Source organism: Cupressus sempervirens, chromosome 4 (genome assembly GCF_028749045.1).
Source record: "Cupressus sempervirens isolate cs-2001-9-10 chromosome 4, ASM2874904v1, whole genome shotgun sequence".
NCBI classification, from domain to species: domain Eukaryota; kingdom Viridiplantae; phylum Streptophyta; class Pinopsida; order Cupressales; family Cupressaceae; genus Cupressus; species Cupressus sempervirens.
Window position 1 is genome coordinate 388850926 of NC_143121.1, and position 27142 is coordinate 388878067.

The following is a 27142-nucleotide window of genomic DNA, read 5'->3' on the forward strand; positions in this document are numbered from 1 at the left end:
TGTATGCTTTGTGGTCCAATGTAATCATTTGCTTATTGGGAAAGCTCTATCAAGCCAACCTAATTAGTTATTTTGATAGTGTTTAATGGAAAGATGTTTTCCTTGGATGTATTTGTGATTTATATTGTGTGGATACGGTTAGAGGATGCGAGTTTGATCAGAGCAGAGTACAAGATAGAGTTGGTTAATGAGATTTGACTTATTGCAGTATTGGTCAGTTTAGTTTTGGAAAATGTTATCTTGAAGATCTACTCTTCATTTTTGACTAAAGAGTTTGGATAGTGAGTTCAGTTGTCTTCCTACAAGCCTTTAATAGGGTTTGAACCTTCTAATAGGGATCTGTTCTTTAACCAGGATTGTTGTACTGATTGCATTGTATTTCGCTCCTAATATGGTTACATCCTTTCACAAGAAACATTTATATTAGTGTACTATTTTGTGGGTACCATCCCCATCAGGGTTTTCCCTTTGATCAAGGGTTTCCTTAGGTAACAAATCATTGTGTTACTGTGTATGGTTTATCTCTTGTTATGGTTCATTGTTTTGATTATTGAAGTTGGATATAAGTTTAATTTGGTTACAACTGATTCACACCTTTCCTCTCAGTTGTATGGGTGGACTTCACTTTCTAACATGGCTAGAGTACATGCACTATATGCGGCAATGCATAAAACAAAAGGCATAAGTTTCAACTGATAAAGCACCCTTTTAAACAAACGATTCCAATACAAACGAGTTTTAGAGTTGCGATAATGTGAACCTTGTTTCAAACTAAAACAAGCCTTCAACTATAAATTATTCAAAGATGCTAGTGCACCTTTATTTCTCGTTTTACAAAATGTAATTGTATGAGAATTGAATTTGTCATACCAAGCCTTCAATAAAAAACTAAATGTTTACAATCGTTCTTACAAATCCTGTTCCTAAATACATAGACATTTTCACTCATCCTATGATTTTCTATTCCATTTTTATTTCAAAGTACAAGCTTAACATATACTTGCAACAACCTTCACATGGTGAAGTGTCCGTGGAAAATTGACCATGGAAAAAGTCCAAAAAGATAAAATGATGGAATAAGATATTGATAAATACAAAAACAGTCGATCTTTCCTATGAGACTTGAACTTTCTACTTGATTATGCATTGACTAATATATTAGTGGATAATTAGCAAACAACTCACGAATGCATGGGATGAAAATATCGATTCTCCCTCTATCAGTTGTCCACCTTTAATATATCAAATCACATTCAAACTTCTTCATCCTTCTATCAGTTGTCCACCTTTAATATATCAAATCACATTCAAACTTCTTCATTTTTTCACTGCTCCTTTATAACATATGATGTATTATACGTGGATTGTTAGTGTCAATATTGCAAGGTATGGATAAGTAAATAGGACATAATAAAACAAGCATACTCATGGTTTGGTTGACAAAACGTATACAATATATCATATGTTTAACTGCCAAATTGTTATAAATTTTTCTCCAACTTGATCTTCTCCGAGCAGGACATGGAAGCACATCAACAGTAATTCTACATGTGGGCAGCAGAAAACTCTTAAAAAATTTAAAAACTATGTTGCCACTTAGAACTGCAGTGAGTTATACGCTTTACGCTGCACTCCAAGCATTCAGTGGCACTTAGTTTTGGATTTATCCTTTTAACCAGTCACACTTTCATTCTTATACAGTTTCTACCACTGTTGTGTCTAATTCTGATTTGGATGGTTCTTCTGTAGGTTCATAGACAATAATACTAATGTATTAATGCCTGGAACATTAAGAAACAGAGCCTAATACTTATGCAGCACAATTTTTGGAGCAAATCTCTCCTCACTTTGGACTGTAGTGCAAATGGATATTTATTCCCACGCTGGCCAAAAACTTCAATTCTTCAAAATTTAATACAAACACTCATCTTTATCATGCTATGTGGCAGTGTGTTTTTTTCCTTCAGGTTGGTGTGCAATGTGCATCTTTTCGTGATGCTACCTAGTCTGTTAAATCACACTGCCTATTGTTCACAAAGAATTACAGCACTTGATATTGATATTGTTTTGATATTCAATTGAACAATTACACCATTGTTACATGTTAAATACTGTAGATATACTGTTTTTATTGGAGATCTATTAATATATTTTAACATTTCATTACATTGGCATACAAAGCCTTGTTTTCTCATTACAACTTGCCTATGTTATCTCCTAATGCAAAATTCCCATGGCTAACGTTAATTTCTACTTACTTTTAAACTAACACGTATTTATTTATTTCACCTATGTACTATATGATGTTCATGTAATGTAAACTCTAGCACTTTGGTACATTGGATATCCTCATTTGTTGAAACAGGTGTGAGAGATGGAAAGAAGGAATAATAATATTAATTTCCATACGTGACCAAAGTAGGGTAATTAGACTTGGTGTACAACTAGTTATAAAAAGATCAATAGTAGGGTAGAATGACCTTCACTTGAGAGTGAGAAGCATCAATTTTTCTCAAAATATGTTACACTGGAATGCTTTGCATTATTGGGTTGTGCATGCTTTTTATTGGAATGCATATTTCTATTACTTAAGTTCAATGGAATGAAAGTACAACCATTTATGTCATTTTTTGGCATGAAGAAATGCAAAAATAAAAATCCTTTTAAATTATTTTAAGAATGAATCATGAAATAAAATCTTTAGTTTTGCTGGCATGGAATTTTATTTAGCATGTATGGTTAAAGTTCCTGACATTTATTTTGAGCTGTTATTATTATTATTATTAATTGAATGCTCTCTGATCTTGTTCATAGATTATGGAAAAGTGGTCATAGAGTCTTGACATGTTGTAAATGTTTTTGGATATAGTTTCCTTCTGTATTAGCCAGTTTTGTAGTAGTAGTAAGTCTGCTTATTATTTAAGCAGTTGTTAATATAGATGAGCTTTCCACATTAAACTAGTTTGGTATTGCATTCTTTGCGGTTTGTTCATCTCCAACTTTTTCTATGATTATTAATTCTTTTTACATTTCTTTTTTTGTTTACAATAGTGAACCTTGATACATATTTGTTTCAATTCTGATATTCAGGATCCAGTTGAAGACCAGTTAAGCAACCTTGAATTTGGACGTGTGAAAATTAGTGTTGGGAATGAAAACGGAAAAGAAAGGAAGAAAAAGAGGAAAGAATCTAAAGTTCAGCTTCTTGAAAAGGTTTGCAAATAGAGAACACTTATGATGGTTACCCACTGAGTTTCTACATCCGTGATTGGAATTTTTACCAAATAGAAACATGTACCGAACATATTTTGATTTTATATGATGGACTCCCATTGCTTGACAGTTATTAAATTAATGAAGCTTCTACATCTATTGATTCAGGCAAAACATTTGCAATCAACAATGCAAGATCCTGAGAAAGGCCAGGTACAATCTCTTTCTCTTTGAGGAAGGTTTGGCTAATGTGTTTGATCTAAGTTGAGGATTGTTAAAATTATTCTTGTAAGTTCATTTATAACATTGTATTTTTTTACATGGATTTTCTGAAGATTTCCCAATTCTTTGCTAGACATTGCTTTTGAATCAAATTATAATATGACATCTGTCAATAAGATTTTGGGTTTGCCAAAATAGTTCAACTTGTACAATGTTAAGGTTTGATTGGGGATTCTGCATGTCTGTATAAAGTTTTTCCTTCCACTTGATATAACTTTGTTTTTTGATTTGATGTTGGCTTTTGGTGAATAACTATATGTTCCCTGGGGTAAAAGCCAGTAAACCCAAACTGGGAGCATCTTGTGACTGCAGGATGGGGATAAAATGTCCCCTTGCCACCCCTGTGGGCACCATCTATCAGGGCCATCCCTGTGACAACTATGGAGTTCAGGGTAGTTCACCATGCCATTCAAAACCAAAGATCATTTAAAAAATTGTAACTAAACTCTCTAGATTTTTATATTTTCTCATAAATGTTTTCAAGTTGCTGAGTTGTCAATTACTATTTCCGTAGGGTAGGTGGAGTAAAAATGTATAAGAAAATATACAAAAAGAATGATGATATTCCATTTCTTGTATTGCGTAGCCTCACACCTTCAGTCCTATTCCATGTATTTACATAATAACACCTCTGTAACCTTTACACTATCCTCCGCAGTAGAAAACGTCAATTTTTTTCCCTTTCTGACGGTAGTTGTTTTATTTTTCTAAACCTTGAATTTCAACCAGATGCAAGAGCCAAATCACTTTAGTTTGATATCAATGCCTGCCCGTTGTGCAGAAATTAGATGAATTCAATTGATTTGTAATATATAAATTATTTAATGACTTAAACTAATTATTAAATAATTTACTTTTTGATACTATTTGAAAGGGATCTAGAGAGACCCTTACTTGGATTACATCAAAAAATTGGTTAAAGAAAAGGACATGAAGGGCACACAAGATAAGTAACATGGCCTAACTACGACCAATAAAAGAGCATTGCAAAAGCTGCTCCAGCAAGATTGATCTGAACAACAGTGCTGAACAGAAACGAAACTAGAACAATATGTAATCTTTAGAAAGGCAAGGGACTGAGTAAAAGAGAACCAGAATACTAATCTTGAAATGTATCGTTGAGAATGAGCTACCTTGAACAAGGCCTTTTTATCACAGATGAGTCACCTCCAAACACTTACCCTGACATCATCATGAGAACACTCCGACACTGCTGACCGAACTTTCCAGCCTTCAGTAGCAATGCTAACTTGTTTAGGTGCTTGGTTGCCAGTAGAACGATTGTTAGTTAATTTGAAGCATTCCTTGTGAATCATTTCCTACATTTTCTGACTATGAAAAAAACAGCAGCAACTGTTGAGGGGAGTGTAAAAGGCATTTGCAAATTGTAGAGGATTGTTTTTGCTCCAACAATGTTTTTACTGCCATCCTAAGGGCATTGCAAAGGAACATAATCATTGGAAATTCACCTGCAAAGCATACAAATCATCTTGTAACGCACTAGATTCTTGCTCCTTAATAGGAGCTGTTGAGCCAACATACCTTGAAAAGAACCATGCATTGCTGCATACTCTCCTAAGTTGTGAAATGATGTATGATAGTATAAGAACTAATAATACCACAACTTGAAGATAGCAAAATTACAACATAGTAACATACTTAAAACATAATTGAGAATACAATACGCTACACTTGAACTGCATTGAATATTGAATTACCAATTATTTAAAAAATCAAATTATTTGGATGTCTTTGGGATGCTTGGGCGTCCCAAAGATGTCTGGACGTCCCTGTGTTCTGACTGTGTCCTGGTGGTGCAAAGGTGGCATGATGTCAGTGTCGGGGAGACTTGGGAACACCTCCAACTTGAGGATGTCCTCAACTCGAGTGTGTGGGGGTTTGAGTGGGGGGTGGGGCAGCACATGGGGGTTTGATTTTTAGGTAATTCAGAGATGACTCGGGTGAAGAACAACCAAAGGAAAAGTCAAAGGCAGTGCATTTTGAAACTAAGCAGGAAGATGCACATGTGAAAGAACAAAGGTATGGAGAAGAAGAAGAGAGTTTAAGTGAAAGTTCAGAAGTTTTTTTGTGACAAAAGAAGTTGATCATAATGAAGAAGAACATGAGGAAGAACCTCTTATTCCACCTTTGAGAAGGTCCACAAGACAACGGAATACCTGTTGATAGGTATAGCCACTATATTTCCGTTGTAAATTTCCTCTACTTTTTTATTGACGATGAACCTAGATCTTACAGGGAGGCACTCTCTTCCAAGAATGTGGAATTGGGTACAGGCCATGCAGGAGGAGATGGAGGCTTTATATAGTTGTGACAACTGGGAGCTTGTTAGTTTGTCCAAAGGAAGAAAGCCAATTGGATGCAAGTGGGTATTTGAGAAGAAATTTGGAGCAGATGGTCAATTATAGAGGTACAAAGCCAGATTGATGGCCAAGGGCTATGCACGGAGAGGAGTTAATTTTGGTGAAATATTCTCTCCTGTTGCTAACTTATATTAGATTCCTGTTATCTAATGTTTCTGCTTATGATTTTGAGATAGAGCAAATGGATGTTAAAATTGCTTTCTTGCTTGGTGATCTTGAAAAAGAAATTTTTATGCAACAACCTGATGGTTTTTGTTGTGAAAGAAAAAGGAAACTTGATTTGCAGGTTAAAGCGGTCATTGTATGGTTTGAAAAATTCACCTAGGATATCGTACAAAATTTTTGATGCATTTGCGTTGAAGTTGGGTTATATTAGAAGCGAAGAGGTTCACTATGTTAACTTTAAGATTACTGATGATCAGCCATTAATTATTATCTTGTATGTTGATGACATGTTTATTGGTAACAAGGCAATGATTAAAGGGCTCAAAACTCAACTTTCTGGCACATTTGATATGTAGGACTTTTGGGTTGCTATTTATATTATTGGGATGGAAGTCACTAGGGATCAGTTTCATAGAGAGATTTGGTTAAGTTAGAGCATGTTGACATCATTTCGAAGAGGTTTAAAATGCAGGACTGTAAGCCAGTGATGAGGTTTAAAATGCAGGACTGTAATTCAGTGAGTATTCCATTTCAAGGTGGTACTAACGTTGAGTTCAGACATGTGCCTAAATCTAATGATGACATTGAAGATATTTCTAATATTCCTTATGCTATTGTCATTGGACATTTAATGTATGCAATGGTTTGTACTAGACCTAATATAGCCCATGCAGTGGGAATTGTATGTTTATGTCTAACCCTGGTAGAGAGCATTGGTCCTTCGTTAAAAGGGTTTAAAGATATTTGCATGGTACTTTTGATTTTATTTGGTTTGTCATTGTAGTGATAATGTGGATAAGTCATTGGATATTCCATTTCTAGGTGGTGCCAATGTTGAGTTCAGACGTGTCCTAAATCTAATGATGATATTGAAGATATTTCTAATGTTCCTTATGGTAGTGTTGTTGGACGTTTAATGTATGCAATGGTTTGTATTTTAGACCTAATATAGCCCATGCAATGGGAGTTCTAAGCATTTTTATGTCTAACCCTGGTAGAGAGCATTGGACTTTTGTTAAAAGGGTTTTTAAGATATTTGCAAGGTACTTCTGATTTCTATTTGGTTTATCATTGTATTGTTAATGTGGATAAGTCATTGGACATACAGGATTTTGTTGATGCAGATTTGGTAGGTGACTTGGATAAGAGAAGGTCCACAAGTAGCTATGTGTTTACTTTTTTTAGAGGTGTAATAAGTTGGATGATTACAAGACAACCTACAATTGCATGTTATACTACTGAAGCAGATTATATAACTGCTACACATGCCTCTAAGTAGGCATTTTGGTTACAGAGACTTAGTAATTGGTATTGGTTTTGATTATAGGACAATGAGCATGGGATGGATAGTGTAACTGCCATATGTTTGGCTAACAATCCTACGTATCATGCTCAAGTATATTAATTTTCAGTATCACTTTGTGCAAGAAATGGTTGAAAGAGGACATGGTTTTTCTTGAAAAAGTTCACATTTCGGATAATGTTGCAGATTCATCATGAAGCTAGTGACCACATATAAGTTCTCTTGGTGTAGGAAGGCTACGGGCCTTGATCACTGTACTTGATTTGTATTTTGTAACTCTATGAGGTGATTTGCATTGTATGATGTCAAGTGGGAGAATGTTAGGATTCAAGTGCCATTAATCTTGTAAATCCTTAATTTACTATTTTCCTAATATCCTTTGTAATTTGCCCATAAGAGGTGGAACCATTTTACCAACATTGTTTTCTTTTATAGTATGTAATTTAGGAAAAAGGCAAAACAACTGGGTGTCCCTTCTTGGAATCCTCTATTTTGAGGTAATTGGACACAACAACGACTACACAACCATATTGTTTGATATGGCTCGATGCCATCCCTTCTATGGTCCCATGTCCATTGGGCAAAGCTTCTTGTCAATTTGCTGTCAATCTTTTGTACTTATGTTAGGGAAAGTCAAATTGTATTGCAGTCGTCAAGTCAAACTGTATAAAAATAGACTCGCCAGTTAAATAAGTCATAGAGTAATATGAAGAGTTTGAAAGAACAAAAAAAATTATGTATGCTTTGAAAAGTTTGAACCTAAACCAATACTATGAAGAGTTTGAAAGAACAAAAATAAGTTTTTTTTGATAAGTTTAAACTAAGTGTTTCGGTTCCATTTTAACTTTTGTTTTAGTTATATTATGAATATAATATATAAATTATTTTATGATGTTTTAAATAATTACTAATATTATAAATATATATCTATAGATAAATAATGGTTTAGAAATATACACATTCCATATTCTGATGTTCTCTTGTCCTGATGATGGATCATGTAGTATGATCCGAAACGTTGATGCTAAAAAAACTCACACAATCTAATCCAGAAACATTGCTCACATATTTTATTTTTATTTAATCATATTAAAAATTAGTTGGTTTTTAATTTTAAACTTTTTATAGTATAATGATTTATTTTCTATGAATTATAATGGATATGAGGTAGTAATTGTTTTTCAAAATTTTGAAATATTGTATTTTAATTATTTTATTACATCATATTAGTAATATAATAAATACAGTATATTAATAGCTAACTATATTTAATAATTTTTTTAATAACAACTTATATATTAAAATTTTTATTTTAATAATATTTAATAATACATATAATAAAATAATTTCAGGCATATTATTAAATATTTGTTATGAGAATACTTAGTTTTCTAAAATATTTAAAATTGTGCACATTAAATTTGGACAGTCTATAACAATTTAGATCATGTGTTTCTAGATTCCAATATTATTTGCATGAACACATAATTTAAATGAATAAAATTAAATTTTTATAAATATAATAATTTCTAAAATCATAAGTATATAAGTTTAATAATAATTTGAATGTATTTTAGGCAAGAGCCTACAATGCGACAGTAAATTGTGAGCCTCTTATCTGAGAGGTCTTGGGTTCCACTCAATTTGACACATAAAAATAATAGTTAATATCAATAAATAATAATAAATAAATAATCAAGGCTTCGGCCTATTACCTATCAAAAAAATAAAAAATAAAAATTTGAATGTATATTAATTTTTTTTTAATGATTTATACTATTTATTGGATGAAAACTTAAATAATATGATTATTTTAGCTTTTAAAATTATGTATCTTAAAATCACTAAATTATATAGTAAATTAGTTACTTATATAATATGTGGAATAATATAAGCTTCTAAGAAAACAAATAGAGGCAATGTTTTTTGAAAAAGTTAATATCATATTAAAATATATAATTTCAAAAATAACTATATTTACCAAATGATATATAATAAGATTATTTATATATGTATTTCTAAAAGGATATTTTATAAATTTTTCTTATAAATTATTTCATGAAAATCAAATGAAAAATCAAATATATAAATGCCCTTTAAAACAATGTGGACATTTCTTTTCATTAATTCTATAATTAATTATTAATATAGTATACTTATTATTTTACTATTATACCATTTAAAAATAGTAAACAAATAAAATAAGATATGCTAAAAAACGAATTATATAAAATTAATTTAAAACTGATAAATAATCTCATACATTATTTTTCACATCAATAAAAAATGAGCAAAGTGTAAAAAGTTTGAAATTTAATGATCTTTTTAAATTAGCATTTTGTTAATCTAGAAGTGTACGTTTAGAGCGATTGTACAATGTCTGCAACCAGAAATCCTTTCTTTAATATAAAGTGTACTTGCGCAGCCGCAGTACAATCTCTGCTGACATCTTTCATAGTATGGTAACTATTGGATACATGGCAATGCTTACGGTGAGAGGCATCCAACCATATCGAATGATATGGCTGGATAGCTGTTGCTGTTGGACACTTTCTAGAGGTTGTAAGAGCATCTATGACATTTATGACAATAATCATAAGATTCTATGACAACACTTATGATGGTTTATGATAGATTCCTTACACAGGGTGAACATGCATGAGAGATGCCTTATGGAAAATGTAAGAGAATTTGTAAGAGGCTATTTCTGGGGTTGGGTGTGAAGTTTTTCAATTTGATACCCACAATGGTATTCATCCTCACAAAACTCTATAAATTCTGGCCTTGAGATGGAGTTATTCATTCAGTCTTGTTTAGTTTCCAGGGCAACGGAGTGCTGCCAGATTTCCTTCACGAGTCTCTATGGAGAAGTGTATTGCTGTTGTATTCTTCATTGGATTAGTAGTATACTTGCCTCTCTTTCTGTAGTGGAGTTATTTCCCGAAAGGGTTTCTCGACATAAATCTGGTGTTTTATGTACAATGGCTTTTTTAGTTCTTGTTTTCATTCTGCAATCAGTTTAAAAGGGTTAATCTTTGGTTTCAGATTTGCATAAATAATCAGTTTAAGTTCTTATATAAAGCTTCCTTCACCTTGTTTTACAACAAAGAGATGAAAGAAGAAGAAAGAACTGAAAAAAGAAATATCAAAATATATCTGGCTTTGGAATTTGTAAATATCTCTATCATGGCTATAGATGCCTGGTTTTCAGTAGAACAATCTTCGTGGGAATTACAATGATAACCTCGTAGGGTGATTCACACTAAGGCAATATCTAGGATGCTTTTGAACCAAGATATCTTACGTAGCTTGTCAAGATGGATTCTAGGAGTTTCAATGGTCGTGTGAGATGGAATGAATACACTTGCACACACATGGTTAGTCAAAGACAAGTGTTTTCATCCAATTTTTTTCCCTCTGAGTATATTTCCTAGTTGCTTGACAAACTGGAAAGAATTTTTGGAGGTTTTGAGTGAACTAGATTTCGTTTTTGAAATGTTAAGGAACTTTTCAAGTTGGCACTAGTGTTGTCTTGTAAACATACGTTCTTAGTTGCCGATTTAGGATATGAATCCGATTGGGGCAGGTGAATCGGATCCGTGGATTCACGATTTTTTTTTTCCCAATTAGGATTCATGTGTATATTTATATATATGCACTATATATACTAAAAAACGAGAGAAATAAATGTTATTCTAAAACTAAATCATTTCATAGTATGAATCTATATGGTTCTAGTATGGATCTATGAATCTAGTATACTTGATCATTGATCTATTTTCATGATTATAAAGAAAATCAGGACATTCACTTTGAATTTCTGAATTACAAAATGAAATTTGGAAAATTCAAAATATAGATCATTAGACAAAAGTTTTTGAATTTCAATCATCAAATGGATTTTCAAGAAAGTCCGCATCAGAGGGGTACTGATGAGCTGCAAGTGTCGCATCTATATCACTAGAGAAACCCAAACCGGTTCCACTATTGGTAGAGGGGTTTGTGAACTCATAATTCTCTTCCTCATCATCCATATCACCCAAAGTGGCTCTAGCAAGATTGTGAATGGTCATATTTAAATCAGGAGTCTCAGATTCTACATCCCAAAGCTTCTTGGGCCCCTTCTTGTACTTGGGATCCTTCTGTGCCAACAAGCACAAATTGTTTTGAATGAACACAAGGTCTTTTGCTTTTTTTGTAGCCAACTGATACATTTGACTGAGTAGATAAAGGAGTAAGTATCCAATTTCACTCAACTGCAAAAGAGCTCGCAACCTAGAGAGAAATTAAAAGAATACAAGAATCAAGATAAATTGAATGTATCAAGAGTGTTAACTTTAAGAAATTAACTTTAAGTATTAAATTTTACAAACTTACTTGATAGGATCTTTATGGCAAGAGGTTGGAGATACATGAAGTCTTGCCCATGAAGGTACCACCATCTAATGAAGTCTTTCCCATTTTAGCTAGTACCCTCTTATATCTATTTGCAACCTCTGCATCTCTCAATGGTGCCACTCTACTGAAAGTCAAAGTACTTCTGCACTATAGTATGTCGAAGATAACATAATACAATTGAACATTATCAAATATCAATAGCACAAATATTGGATAACATAAGCACAAATATTGATAAACACTACAATACCTCGAGGATGGAGCATATGCGAGGAGGTGCAAAGGTGTGGTCATCTTAGATCTTTTCTAGAGAATAAATCTATACATTTGAGGAATAGTTAGCAATGTCTTTATGTGAGTTTCTTAACACCTTTGCTTTCCTTGCTAATAAGGTAGGTCAAACAATTATCTGATTTCTTTGTTATTATAGAAGATTGAAGAAATAAAGGATGAATGTCCTGAGACCGATGATTTTTGGAAGAGATACAATGCCTTGGCTATTGATTGATTCTTCCATAACCATTGGACATATTAGTATAATGCTGGGGAGTCACGATCATGAGTGGTGGCGACTCCTCCCATGGCTCTTGTCATAGGGAGTCACATCCATTCATGATCATGACTATTCTTAAACATAATTATTGAAAGTGCCGATACACCAAAACTATCGATTCAAATTAGTTAAGGATGATTGCACATAAATGATAGATACTAATACTAATATAGATATAAATGTGTGTGTGTGTGTGTGTGTGTGTGTGTGTGAAACTTAATTTTTATATATATGTAACTGTCCATCGTTATGACTACTTCAATCTGATGAAGCTATATTCTTAACATGTTCCATGGATGATGACAATTGCTTCCATCTTTTTGTAAAAGGTCTCCTTAGGATCATTCTCCCTCTTCTGTATGGCCTGGGATATGAGAAATGAATAATAAATATCATTAGTGATTATGTCAATGTAATTTTTAGAATCTAGATATCTCTCAAATAAACAATGGTAGAAGAATGTAGAACTTACCATTTTAATCTTTTCCAACATAGTGTCCATGGAATCATAAATATCCTTGAGGAATGGCTCAACAGTGTCTGCAAAGAGAAGCATTGCCATGATTGGATCGGTGAATTCCAATACATATCTACACGACCCCACTAGCCATCATCTACAGATAGTATCATTAATTTCACTTTTTGGGCTCTTGTTTATTTGGAATTCTTCCAAATGCCCCATTGGGGGCTAATGACCATTTGTGTCAGTGCATCCTTTACCTTCACAAGTCATCTCAAGATGATTGCATGAGAGGTGAAGTGGGTTTCAACAACCTAAGAACATGTTAAGCTTAAGTTAGTAATACAATTAAAACATGTTAATGTAAACAACACAATATATATATATATATATATATATATAAATATAATTTTAAATTTACATATTTACCTCAATAATTCCAAGTCCGAGAAACTCTTGAAAATTGCTTGTGACATGTGGCGATTTGTCACAAACGTTTGAATCTCTTCAGCCTCTCATATACCTGTTTCACCCAATCTATTTGGGTGTCAATTCCTTTCATCACCAAATTGAGAGAGTGGACGGTGCACAGTGTCCAAAAGTTGTGGTCATATCTAGACTCTACCATTAGCCTTGCAGCCTTGAATACTTTTGCATTGTCCGTGACCACTTGGACAACATTATCAACACCCACATGCTCTATGACATCAATATGACTGTGGGAAATAAATTCTGCATCATTCAAGAATATTGCCCCTTTGGGGCATGCAACAATAACATTGATCAATGGACGGGTTTTACAATCTTTCCATCCATCCAGAATAATAGCCACACCTGTTTGAACCCAAGAATCCCTTATTGGTTGGAGTTGGACCTCTACATTTTTCCTCTCATCATGTAATATGGTGGTGCACACCTTTTGATAACTAGGTGCTTAGTAACCAGAAGGTGTTTCATTTATTTCTTGCACCATCTCCCTCTAATAAGGTGATCTCACTAAATTAAATGGAACAACATTTGCAAATAAACAAAGTCCCACTTTATGATCAGCAATACCTCTCAATTTATTTTGGAGTGCCCTATCTAATGGGCCTCTCTTGCGGGTGAGAAGAGCGTTCTGCAGCTTCATCATCCGTAGATGACGTAGGCAAAAAAGGGTATAATCTTGTGCTTGGTTGATCCGATGGTGGTGTGTTAGTTTATTTTTTGGTTTAGAAGCACTAAGTTTTCCTTTTACAAGTGCTCTATTTGCATCTTCTTGCTCTTTTGCTAAAGGTGCTATTTGTGCAGTTGGTAATTTTTCTAATCTTCTTGACTACCCTCACACATGTTAACTCCTTGACCCTCGGGACCCAAAAAAAAGTCCTTTCACTCGGGTATAGGAGCTTTAATATTGTACATGGCAATAATTACACTTCCATATGTGTGACCGACCCCTAGGACATTGTGAAATTCTTTTTGTGTGTCTCCATAAAGGAGACGCCTTATCAATTTTAAATTTTGGTGATCCTGACCCACCCACTGAGCCTTGACTACTCATTGAATGATTCTTGCAATCTAGGAAAAAAATGAAAGAATACCATGCTTCAACAGTTACACAAAAACTTTAATTTTTTTAATAAGTTTTGAAAAACTTGAAATAAATCAATACTCTATGTAAGAACTAAGAAAATGGTTGAAAAACATAAGGTATTTGCAGCTCCACAATCGATCTGCTTCGAATCCAAGCACTTCACTTCAAACTTGCAACTATGAGAGAGCAAAACAGAGACCAAATGTGAGATGAAATGTGCTTACATGTTGAATAAAAGGGTCGTTTTTAGGGTTTGGAGGAAAAAACCAATTAAAAATTTCATAATTTGCAAGTTGGGCCCACTTTTAACCCACCCTTGCCCGTGGATTACCGCGGATCTGCGTAAGATACTTCAATAGTTGCCCAGATTCAAGTGGGATCTAGACAGATCTTGATTGTGGGTCTGCCTAGATTTGCGGGTCGTAGAGCCAAACGGATCCACATGCAGGATCACAAACCTTGCCTGGATCCTCATGAATCCACACGCGAATACGGATCTGAATACGAATTTGGCCTATTTCAGGTGAATCTGGTAACTAAGCATACATTTCAATGCAAATGGGGATCCACCTCTTTTTTACTTGCCTCGGTTTCTTAGCATTTGGCTTAGTTTGTTGTAGGTGTTTGGTAGTTGTGGTTTAGCTTGGCAATAGTTTGAGTCTCTTGGTCTTCCAAGAAGTTGAGAATTCTTTTCAAGTTTGATCATTTTGTGAATTGAGTACAAAAATTGAAGTGTTGAGTCTCCTTAGGAGAGGATAGGATACTTGATATTTTATCCTGCGTGTCAGAGTGGTCACAAAACTCACATCGAGTGGTGGTTTAGAGATTGGTTAATTTTCAAGCGTGTTTGGTCAGTTTGGGGTAGGTTATTGAATTTAGATATGCTAGGATAATTAAATAGAAGCAAGCAATTTGAAAAGCCCAAAAACACATGGTAGTGTTACACAACCATTGCTCTGACATCTCGAAAATGCTCAGTTGAATTGAAACTTGGAGCTTGGATTGATATGGTTTCTGTTTCTAACAGGTAGCTCTTCCCAATGTGAAGGTTGCATTTCAACCATTTCTGTTTGAATTTTGAACTTTCATTGAACTGAAACATATTTACAGCTCTACCATCTTTTGCAATCAAGGAAACTTTTAATAAATATGGAATTTCCAGATGATTGAAAGTTCTTACATTGAATACAATGCAGTAGTTAACTTCTTTAGATTGCGCTTGGTCTCAGATTGATATTTTGTTTCAAGCTAAATAAATGTTTTCTTTCTTAGGTGATTGCCACGGAACATTCTTGGAGTGCTGCTGCAAGTAGGGCAGCTGGAAACAAAGTAGGTTTAATACCAACCTTTTGTTTATTGAAGTAATAAATGAAGTGCAGTTTCAATTCACTGCATTCTTTTTGTTATGGGCCTTCACTATTTATCTCTATTCACAAGTAACACATGTATGTAGGTCTTTGATGATCCTAGACGTCTGAAGCAAAGCACAAAGAAGGAGAAACAACAACACCAGAAAAGTGTACTGAAATGGTCAGTTTCTATTTAATTTTTGATTTTGCTACTTAGTAGGAGAGAGCAGTATCTGACCGTTAAAAGTGATTAATTTTAGTCCGTTGCAGCTTGATTTTGGTATTTGTGCTTGAACTGTGACCATTTTCTCCTAGGAATGCTTGTGTTTGCTATTAACTATTTTTTTTCTTGAGAAATTTCATGTACAGCTGTATTCTTCATTGGGTTACTAAGATCTATTGGCTATCTTTTTGCTTGTGTGAAGTTTAAAATTATTATTTTCTTTCTTGGAAAGGCACTAATAATATCCTTTTAACTCCTGATTGCTAATATATCCTGTCCGTATTAGAGGTGCTACACAAATATTCTGGAGTACAAATTCTCTTTCATCCAGGAAGGGAGATTTCAATATTGTTGGGGATTTACTAACATCTCACTCTCAACTATTGGATTTTCCTTCCAGGTCTGATGAATCTTCATTTTAATCTCCACAGAATACCGTATATTGCATAAAAAACAAAACTACCTTAAAGATAATAAAAATGTTGAAATGTCAATTGTTGCACTTAAAGTCATGAGATATATTAAATTTGAAAAATAATAATGTCAAGTGTAAACAATCAGCTGTCACAGATCTAGCATCATTGCAGGGGTTCTCAAAACATTATCATCGACGTCCATATTCAATGATGTTGGCACTGGTAAATCAGAAGAACCACAAAGTATGCCATAGGGACTGACACTACCACCCTCATGCTTTCTAGTTGGCTTATCTTCAACATCAAGTGCAGAGAAGTAGGAAGTGGAAGCATCCAAGTTAATGTGCATTCGCTCAATATTCCACTTTGTTTTGTCCCCTTGCAACCAGTTTCTTTATGGGAAAAGAATCACAAGTTCGAATACGCATACACCAAGAACTGCTTTTTTGAGTTTAGTTGATTGTGGTTTACTGAGTGGACAATACCATAAAAAAATCACAATAATATTATCGATTGCTCAACTTTTGTTAGGGCATAGATTAAGTTTGAAGAGGATATTACAACCTGTCTTTCCTAAGATTGTTTGCCCTCAAGCAATCACAAACTACAATGTTTTTAGGTTACCAAGATCCCAAATCATCCTGGGAGATTTCTCATTCCCAATCTTCGATCTTCCTTGTGATTTGGTTAGCTTTAGTTGCACTATAATATAATTAGGAATTGGAAACCTTGTTCCAATTGATGCTCCTCCAACTGTTTCAGTTAGGCCCAATCCATTACTAGAATGATATTCATGAAGAGTTGTTACTATGCTTGCCTCAAACTACTGCTGAGATTCATTTAATTCCATAATAAGGTTGATGTCGTTTGTTCAACCTAGCTGAATGCACTGCCTTAGTGAAAATATTCATGGATGGCCCACCATCTTGGAGAGTAGCAGGCATGTATTTCCAATCCAAGTAACTAATCATTGTACACTTTGTTTGCGCAACCATGAGATGAAAACCTGCTGCAATTTACTCATGCTTTCTAATTGAAAAAAAAGTCGCAACTGTTACAATTGATACCCACTCGTTGCTAAATTGTTCAGTACCTACGGAGAAGATGAATGTATTCAAACATGCCATTTCTCTCAACATTCATTAATCTTTGATCGATTAGAATATCCTAATAATGTCATTCCTTGAAAGTATTTTTGAAGTACCGCTCTTCTAAGTTACCTTCCATTGACTGCTGGTTTACACAGCTCAATGACTTCTGACCGTGTTCTTTCTGGATAGAAAAAATAGTCAGGGTTTGTATCATGCACAAATTTTAGGAGTGCAACCACCTTCTTCCAGCATTGGTATATCTCTGTATTCTTTCCATCAGCACAAGCATGATAAGCAGATGGATGCCTGCAAATAGAATTATGTTTCTGTTTAAAATCAGCAGTTGGAGCAAGATATATTTGTGCCTTCACTGTACCGATTATCCTGGATTCTCCAACTTATCTTGGTGTTTTTGTGTATGTCTTTTTAGCCTCATAACATTGGCTGATTGTGATCATATCAGTATGAAGTAAAGCCATCATTTGATTTTTATTAGCCCAAACAACTTTCTTGGTGAATTTGGTTCAGCCATTGGGTTGCTTTTTTGCAAGAACCAATATGATGCTTTCTGCCAATGCTTTTCTTCCTGGCTAGTGACAAAATGTAAAAACATGAGCTATATCACTGCTATTTCCCATGGCAGCAAGGGGTCCTTCTCTAGTTACTCCTTGCGAAAATTCATTCTCATGTGCTATCCTCACTAGAGATATGAAACAATATGCTTTGCTCAACTGAAATGTTGGATTTTTTGTTTGTTCATATATTTGACCTAAGTCACAAGGTTTGAATTTGATTTTGATTTCTTTGATCATAAAATTCGGATAAAATTTGGTGAGGGTAAAAAATTGGCCAAAAAAATGACATTAAATAGTATGTACATAAATTTATTTATTTTTAAATATAAGATAGATAAGTTAAGAATATAGCTTCATTCGGATTGAAGCATTTGAATATATTATGGTTATTAACATATATATGATTGTGATATTGATATAATAATATATTCAAATATGTATATATATGTATGTACTTGTATATATTATTATTTACATCCTATGTCACAAGGTTCAAGTTCGTGTTCAGCAACTATGAAATTCAAATAAAATTTGACAATGCAAAAAACATCAAAAAAAGTTCGACATGAAATTCACTTATATAAATTAATTTTTAAAAAAAAATATAAGTAATAAATTACAAAATAAATAAATATTATATAGAACAATATTGTAATTTAAATAGATAAATTATATCTACTATTATTTGTCTTATAACATAATATTATCTAAATATAAAAACACTATATAAATAATAATAATGTTGAAAACATTAAAATTTGAAAAAACAAAACAGCACAATAAATATCACCATATGAATTAAACAAATATTATTAACATATAAATTAATATCATCTAAACATACAAAAATGCAATATAAATAAATATTATTTAGCACTAAAAATATTAATCAATGAACGGATTAACCCTATTTTGACGTGCACTAATTGGGGCACATAGATACTATAGACTTCAAAATTTGGCCGCCGGTCGAGCCTGCTCAAGCTGGTGAATTTTTCAGAAGGGTTGTGTGTTCGTGAATGTGCGGAAGCGCTTTGTGTTCGGTGTACATGATCTGCGGTTGCACCTTATGATCTTCTCAGAGATGTTGACAACGACAAAAGAGGCCTTCAGATTTGACTGCAACGACCTTCTCAAAACCTTGTGCGATCATTCACACAGCTCAAAGAGGCGTCTGAGTCAAACGAGGACACCAAACGACTGCTTCCCTTTTGTTCTTGCACGAATCTTATACGAATTTCAACGAATTTAAAATGTTGTTTTGGAATTCGCCGAATTTCGAACCTCATGGCCAAAATTCGGCGAACCCTGTGACTAAGTTTACATCTATATCTATTCATATTGTTAATATTTAATATCATTATGAGGAAAAATTATATTAAATGTTGTTTATATTCTAACATGAATCGATAGGGCTATTGGTGTTTTAAATGTATTGTCATCAGTTAGGAGGAGTCATGATCTCATGAGAGGTTGTGACTCCCGTGGCATTTGCCACGGGGAAGTCACACCCTCTCATGGTATCGTGAATCTTCCCCAAGATATATATACATTGCAATCGGGTGACTGTTCAATATTGAATCAATTAAAGTGGCATTTATGATATGAACGGCAGTCATCAGATTTATAGTACTAATGGTCTCTGCTTGCAGCAATAATAGTATCAGAAATAATCAAGATTCTTCAACGTATATACAAGTATCTGTAACTGTTCATCAGTTACTAAACATTACTGAATTTAGTTTTTCTCTAGAACAGATCCATAATCTTTTCCATGGTATCAGAGCCTAACTAGAGAAAAATTCTAAAGACAAACTTACAATATTCTTTTCCTTATACAAGGCTATTTTTACCTCATTCAAAATGGTGAACGGAATCAAATTAGAAGACAGATTGGAAGGGGCAGTAAACTTTCCTTCCTGGAAAATTCGAATAATAGCATTACTTGAAGAACTCAAACTATATTCTTTCATAGAAAAAGATATTAAAATGCCTGAAGAAGAATTAAAAAAAACAGCTTGGAAAAGACGTAACAATAAAGCAAAGAAAATTATAATTGATGCTGCCAGGGATCATATACTTCCTTCCATAGCAAGTTTGAAAACAGTGTTTGAATTATTTAAAACTTTAAAAGATACATTTGAAATAAACAATGCTAGCAGAAAACTGACATTAAAACATTAGCTTCTGAATATAAAAATAAATAAAGGAGAGTCAATGACAGCTTACTTCTTAAGAATCTCTGAAATAAGAGATCAACTTGCCACCATTGGAAACAATGCAGATGACGAAGAACTTAGACTAATTGGTCTAAGAGGCTTACCTATATCACGGGAACCCTTCATTCAATGTGTAAGTCATCCCTCTCTTCCAAAATTTGATCAACTCAAGAATGAGTGCATTCAAGAGGAATCCCAACTAATCTCTAGAGGAATCTGCACAAATCAGGAATGAGATATTCAAGCTTTACATACCAACAACAAAAATAAAGGGAAGAAGAGGAAGTTCAAACCAAAAAGAGAAAATAATTCTAAATATCAAAAGGAAAGGGATCTATCCAAAGTTCAATGCTGTTGATGCGATAAACTTGGTCACATTCGAATTTTTCCCTGAAAGAAAGAAAAATCAAGCAAATATATCTGAATCTCTTGAAGTTGAAAATCCTCTATTTTTTCAAGCTTTGTCAAGTGAATTAAACATAAGTAATAATACTTGGATAATAGATAGTGGAGCATCAAGTCATATAACCGGCTTTAGAAGTCAGTTTGAAACATTTGAGAAGTATTGCATAGAATAAGTCACAATTGGAGACAACTCTACTTATCCAGTAAAAGGAATTGGGCCCTGCTCTTTACAAATACAAACTGGAGAAACTCTGCAATTAAAAGATGTGTTATTTGTACAAGGGATAAAAAGAAAACTAATTTCCATTTCAGGTCTAGCTGATCAAGGGTATTGAGTCACCTTCAATGTGGATAAAGTATTACTATGGCCTGAAAATTCCAACATAAAGAACGCCATTAATGAAGGATCAAGAGATGGAAGCCTGTACAAATTAAGCTTTAAAGCAAAACAACAAGCTCTAAATCATGAAGTCCACAACTCAAATGAACTTTGGCATAGAAGATTAGGACACCTTGGCTTTAGTGCTCTTCCCACCATTGGGAAAATCACTACATGTCTACCTAACTTCAAATCTAATCACATCAGTATTTGTAAAGGGTGTGCCCTAGGAAAAAATAAGAAAGGATATTTTCCCTTAAGCAAACACAAGTCTAAAATTGCACTAGAACTTATACACACTGATTAGTATGGACCCATGTCAACACCCCCTCTAGGAGGATTATTGTACTATGTAAGCTTCATTGATGATTACTCCAGGAAAACTTGGATATATTTTCTAAAACTCAAAGAATCTAATGAAGTTTTATAGAAATTCAAAGAGTTTAAAGCTCTTGTGGAAAATCACACTGGAAAGAAAATAAAAACATTAAGCTTTGATAATGGAGGTGAATACACATCTGACATCTTCAAATAATTCTACAATTTTTGTTGGGATAAAGAGGGAGACTACAGTGCCGTATAATCCTCAACAAAATGGGGTTGTAGAAAGAAAAAATAGGACTATTATAGAAGCAGCAAAAGCCATGATTCATGATCAAAATCTATCTGTCTTTCTGGGCCGAAGCAACAAATACAACAATTTACATTCAAAACAGAAGTCCTCATGCAATATTAGAAAATATAACTCCCGAAGAAACCTTCTTAGGAATCAAACCAGATCTTAGTCATCTAAGAATTTTTGGTTGTCCAGTCTACATTCACATTCCCAAAGAGAAAAGGTCTAAACTAGAACCTTTCGAAAAGAAAGGCATATTTGTTAGCTATAGTGAAACAACTAAGGGATTTAGATTATATATTCCAGGGCAAAAGTCTGTTGAAATCAGCAGGGATGTTTAATTTGATGAAGAGATCGCTTTCAAAACATCTTTAAACAAAGAAGACGAGGAAATTGAAAATCAGAGGGTGTTTCTCATAGAAGGTGATTATAATATTGAGAATCAGAGGGAGAACAATATAGAAGATAATTCAACTGGACATCTGAGAGAGAGTGTCTCCGAAGTCAAAGACATTTGCATCTAACACTGATAATGATGAAGTTTTAAATCACAAGAAAATACCACTATGGGCAAGGAAAATGATTGAAGAGAACAATGTGGGAACCAGATGAAGTTTCTAGAGAAAATAAGAAAACTAGAAATAAAAAATGCTATGTTGCCTTAGTAATAGAACTCTCTAAAATAGAACCGACTAGTGTTGAGGAGGCCTTAAAATGTCAAGCGTGGAAAGATGCAATGGTAGAGGAATATCAATCCATTCTAAAAAATGATCTCTGGGATATTGTTCCTAGAACTAAAGACAAATCTGTGGTATCTTCAAAATGATTGTTTAAGATCAAGTATGCACTAGACGAAAGTATTGAAAAACACAAAGCAAGATTTGTTGCAAGGGATTTTTCTCAAAAAGCCGGAATTGATTATGAAGAAACATTTGCTCTTGTTGCACGATACACTTCAGTATGGACAATAATTGCCATTGTTGCATCCAAAGGTTGGAAAATACATCAAATGGACGTAAAAATAGCCTTCTTGAATGACATCATTGAAGAAGTATTCTTTACACTGTTGCAGGTTGATCTTCAAATGAACGCTTGCACACAGATTCAAATAGCAAGTGTTATTGTTTACATTTGGGTGGAAAGCAGACAAAGGCTTCTGTTTGAACGAGCTTTAGTTTTGAGATTTTAGGGTTTTTGGATGGAAAAAAAGTTTCAAAAACATGGCACCAAGTCAAAGCACCACGTCAATACCCATATTCAAAGTCAAACTGCCATGTAAGCATAAAAACGTTTGCATACGGGTTGCAAAAGTCACATAGGTTTCAGACTATATAAAATCGAACCCAGTCCAATTCTACATGGATTTTTGAACATATCCGATTATGATTTGTACCGTACCTGCATTTGAAGGAAACTAGGAGAATTCCGGTAACTTATAGATTTAATATTAAACAAAGGAGAGTAATACTCCTTATGTAAGAGATTATGTAGGATCCTTCCATAACAGAAACATCGAGAATGAAAGACCAAATTAGCTAACGACTTACAAAAAATAAGGTTAAAACTAATTAAACAACTTAAATGACCATTATAAGCTAAATATAACAGTATTGCTTTAATAGTAGCACCTTGTGTTCTTCCACAAGAAGACTTATCTAACAAACAAGTAATGTTTCTTGAATTTCATGATTGCATTCACTACAATATACTACACAAAAGTATTGGCAATGCCCTAAAATTTCTGCTTCCCATTATTCCAATTGCAGTCCCGGCAATCTAGCCGAATCTGAGAACTTGATAATGCCATCTTTTGTTGGATTAAATTTGGAAGCCAATTTTTTAGACAAAAAGTCATTTTGCCCTCTGCCCTAGAAACGAAAGACCATGAAGAGTTCTTGATCTATTATCCAAATTGAAAGATTTGAACAAGAAAAAAAATATTCAGCCATACAATCTCAATAAATTTTTAGTTCCATTTTTGAAGCCATCATCGTCTAACATCACTGTTGGAACGATTACCACAGAATCCTCCAACAAGTGAGTTCTTGAGCCAATTAGTTGTCTAATTGATGAGAGGGTTAGGTATGTCGATTTGGTGTGTGAGTTTCACCCCTACATACTAGGCAAGAAAAACATCAGCTCTAGACAACGTCTTGGGAGGACCTTCAAGGAGAATCTCCTCAATCGACGAGGAAAAAAAAGATTACACCTTAGCTTGAGCAACAGATCCACACACATCAAGGCAATTAACATCCCCGACAACCACATTGCAAGTATTATTTTCCGGCAATATTAAATCATTTGTGTCCTTGAATGCCCTAGCCATTGGAATAAAGAGATTGATCAAGGGCCTTTGTCTCAAAAGAGTTTCTAGGAAATAGAAAACCCCTCAAAAGATTACTTTTGAGATCACTTGCCACAAATCTAGAAGAAACTAGGAAGTGGGAAGATAACCATGCTTGCAACACGGATCTTTACACCTCCAGCCAGATTGTCACGAGTGTTTTGTCCTTGTTCTCTTTACAGGGGACGGTTCACACATCCATGTCTAGCTCATCATTTACATCTTCATCAGCACCTTCATGTACTACAAACCTGCACTTGCTCTATTCTTGAATTGAAACGCTCCCACTCTTGCTTTTGTTCCTATGTGATGCCATTCCAATGCATTGGTAATGTTATAAAGTATACGCATTTTCATTTTGCATTCACAACCAAGGCTTGGTAAAGTCTTCACTCCTTGTGCCGCCTTGATTATTTTGAGCAGATTTTGGGGGTTCCAGATTCCTCACTCATGCTATTAGTGTTCTGAATATGTAAATATGTTGGGTTTCAAAATTTATATAAGTGAACTTATATTTAAATTCTTTTTATAATTGAGATTGGATAATTATTTCTTCAGATGCATTTTTTATATTTTGTGTGGAGACTGTCAAAGCTGTGTTTGAGTTTCAAAATTTGGAATTGCTGTTTTTCTAACATTATCTATTAAAAATTTACTTTTGGTCATTCTTTTGTTGAGCTGTTTATTGAAGGTATGGATTTTTAATTCCAAGCTGCAGGGCTCTCTATAAATCTTGAGAAAATTATGATTTCTGTGCAAAGATGGAAGATTAGTATATTAGTGCATCAAATTTCATGCATGTAATCTTATGTATATTCTGTGTAGTGCTTGTGCTGTGAAATTGTAGTATAGCATTAAATGCTGACACAGCAATGTGCTGGTGATATTTTCCATCAACTTTTGCAGGAAGGAGAGAACTGAACTCAAAGAAAAAGCTTTAGAAGAAAAACAACAAACCCGGGCCGAGCATATAGCCCAACGGAATCAACAAAAGAAGGAACGACTTATTGCCAAGGTTTGGGATTCCAAAGATTTGCCTCTAATTGCTCAAGTTTATTTTATTAAAGTGGTAATATATAAGTTATCATCAGTGTTCCACAGAGAGGAGCCCCCAAACCGCACCCCCTCCCCCCTACCCTACCCCACAAAAAAGAAAGAAGCAAACTTGCATCCCTTGTAGGGGGACGTTTGTGAGACTTGGGGACATAGGGGAAATGTCTCCCCATAGAATCATCACCTCAACTGACGATGCTCCCAGACTGCTTGCTATATGGCACAGCCATTGGATACTAAATGCAACATTAAACTTAAAAAAACTAGGTTACCATTCATTGGGCACTTCCAGAGATGTTATATTGCAGATTTTGCCTTGAAGATTGCCATTCACCTCAATTTGTATATCAGCACCACTCCATCCCCCCACAGTTCCCTTGCCATCCCCAAGTTTAGGCTTGTGGTTCCCTGTCTCCGTCCCCTCTTCAAGTTATTCCATGGAACTATGGTTATAATTTATAGGGATTAAATAGATTATCTGAAATGTATGGGTGCTGGTGCCTATTTATTGCCAGAAGTGATAGCTTTAGTTTATTTGCCACAATAGCATAAGGTTGATTCATTAAGACTTTAGAACTGAGGTTTTATTTTTTTCACATTGGCTTTCTAGAGAGATTGCATTCTAATGTTATTTAAGAATCAAACCATAGTACTTCACCAACCTTGGTTGGACTTTATTGAGCAGCAGAACCTGAATTCAAATTGATGCATTCAACTGTCACATCAGTTGGGGACATCATATAATCTAAAACCAGGGGATATCTTATTAGGAACTAATTAGAAGAGCCACACTATTGTTGGGAGGGGAGTACTTACATTGGCATGGGTATGATCAGTCCAGTAATTCTTGGAGGTGATTGTTTTTTTGGCAATGAAGATTCTAAATTTACATTATAAACATGGATTATCTTGCTCCAACTGCTGTAAACATCTTGTTTACATCTAATCTTTTGAACCTTTCATAAGGCTATTTGTTTGCAAAGAAAAGGCCATTTAATTAATTGTCAAGAAATACCTTTTTAGCAATCCCTCCTAGACTTCTAAGTCATTCAAGTAGCAGATAAGGTTTTACTAGTATGTTATTGATGAATGGGTTGATGAGAAAATGAACTTTTGAAATACTTATAACATACTACTAAATGATACATATTCAGATGGTTTATAGACATTTTTATCCAATGTAAAAATAATCTAGCAGAGTATTGATGTTTTTCCAATTTTGCAGAGAGAGAAGAAACTTTTGAGACCTGGTTTTGAGGGTCGTAAAGATGGCTTCATCAATGTATGATTGTTTATGATGTCCAGAGTTTGTTCCCTCAAGTCATTGATAAAAGATCATGCAGTCTTCAAGGACCCGGCAGGAAATGGTTATCGTGCATAATATGAATGTTGCTCATATGTGGGTAAAATGAGAACCCAAAAAATGATTGGTAGATTATTTTTTGTTTGTATTATAAAAGCCACGGCACATAGAAATTTTTTGGGTTCACAGTTACATCTAAGAGAGCAAACCCTTTGGGCTTAAAATCATGCAGCTTACCAAGGTTAGCTTGGATTCATACGAGTGTTTTTTATTAATTTACTTTTTGATAACCCTATTCTGAAATTGCTCAAAAACTAAATGTAGTAGTCATTTTGATGTTTGTATGAATTTATAGAGTTCATCTCATGAGAAATGAGAAGACTATAATGTTACAAATACCTTCAACAACATTATATATCATATTATTTTGCAGGAAAATGCTGCCAAGTTTACTGCATGTTTGTTATGGGATTATTCACCTACAATTTTCACTCTATCATGCCAGATAAATGAACAGTTGCGGAGAATGCTTGCATGAAAAATATTGACATTTATGCTGCTGAAATGTACTTTTATTTTGATCCACTGCATTTTGATATTTATGTTTTAATATTATTTTATTTTTTTGTTCTCCATGGTGCAATTGCTTCAGAGACTCTGGGTAAAAATATATTTTTCTTCTATTTTGCAAAGATGCCATTTTTCCAGAAATGATCGACATCCTGTCTAGAAGCCTTTATATGATTTTTTATGAAATTTGGAAGTCTTGAAATTCAGGGTATTATCTGCTTGCATTTAAGCATTTAGATCTGTAAATGCCTCAACATACGGAAGAAACTAG

At 33.9% G+C, this 27142-nt stretch overlaps 1 protein-coding gene across 1 annotated transcript in view; it reads left to right on the forward strand.

Moving 5' to 3' along the window:
- Positions 1 to 26753, forward strand: part of LOC149561685 (uncharacterized) — a 79055-nt gene extending 52302 nt beyond the window's left edge. The window contains exons 6-11 of the mRNA XM_089825234.1: positions 3091 to 3213; positions 3382 to 3426; positions 15601 to 15657; positions 15782 to 15858; positions 24852 to 24960; positions 26224 to 26753. Coding sequence (XP_089681360.1) covers positions 3091 to 3213; positions 3382 to 3426; positions 15601 to 15657; positions 15782 to 15858; positions 24852 to 24960; positions 26224 to 26286 — 474 coding nt within the window. The 3' untranslated portion in view covers positions 26287 to 26753. The remainder of the gene's footprint in view (positions 1 to 3090; positions 3214 to 3381; positions 3427 to 15600; positions 15658 to 15781; positions 15859 to 24851; positions 24961 to 26223) is intronic.
- Positions 26754 to 27142: the final 389 nt, after the last annotated feature.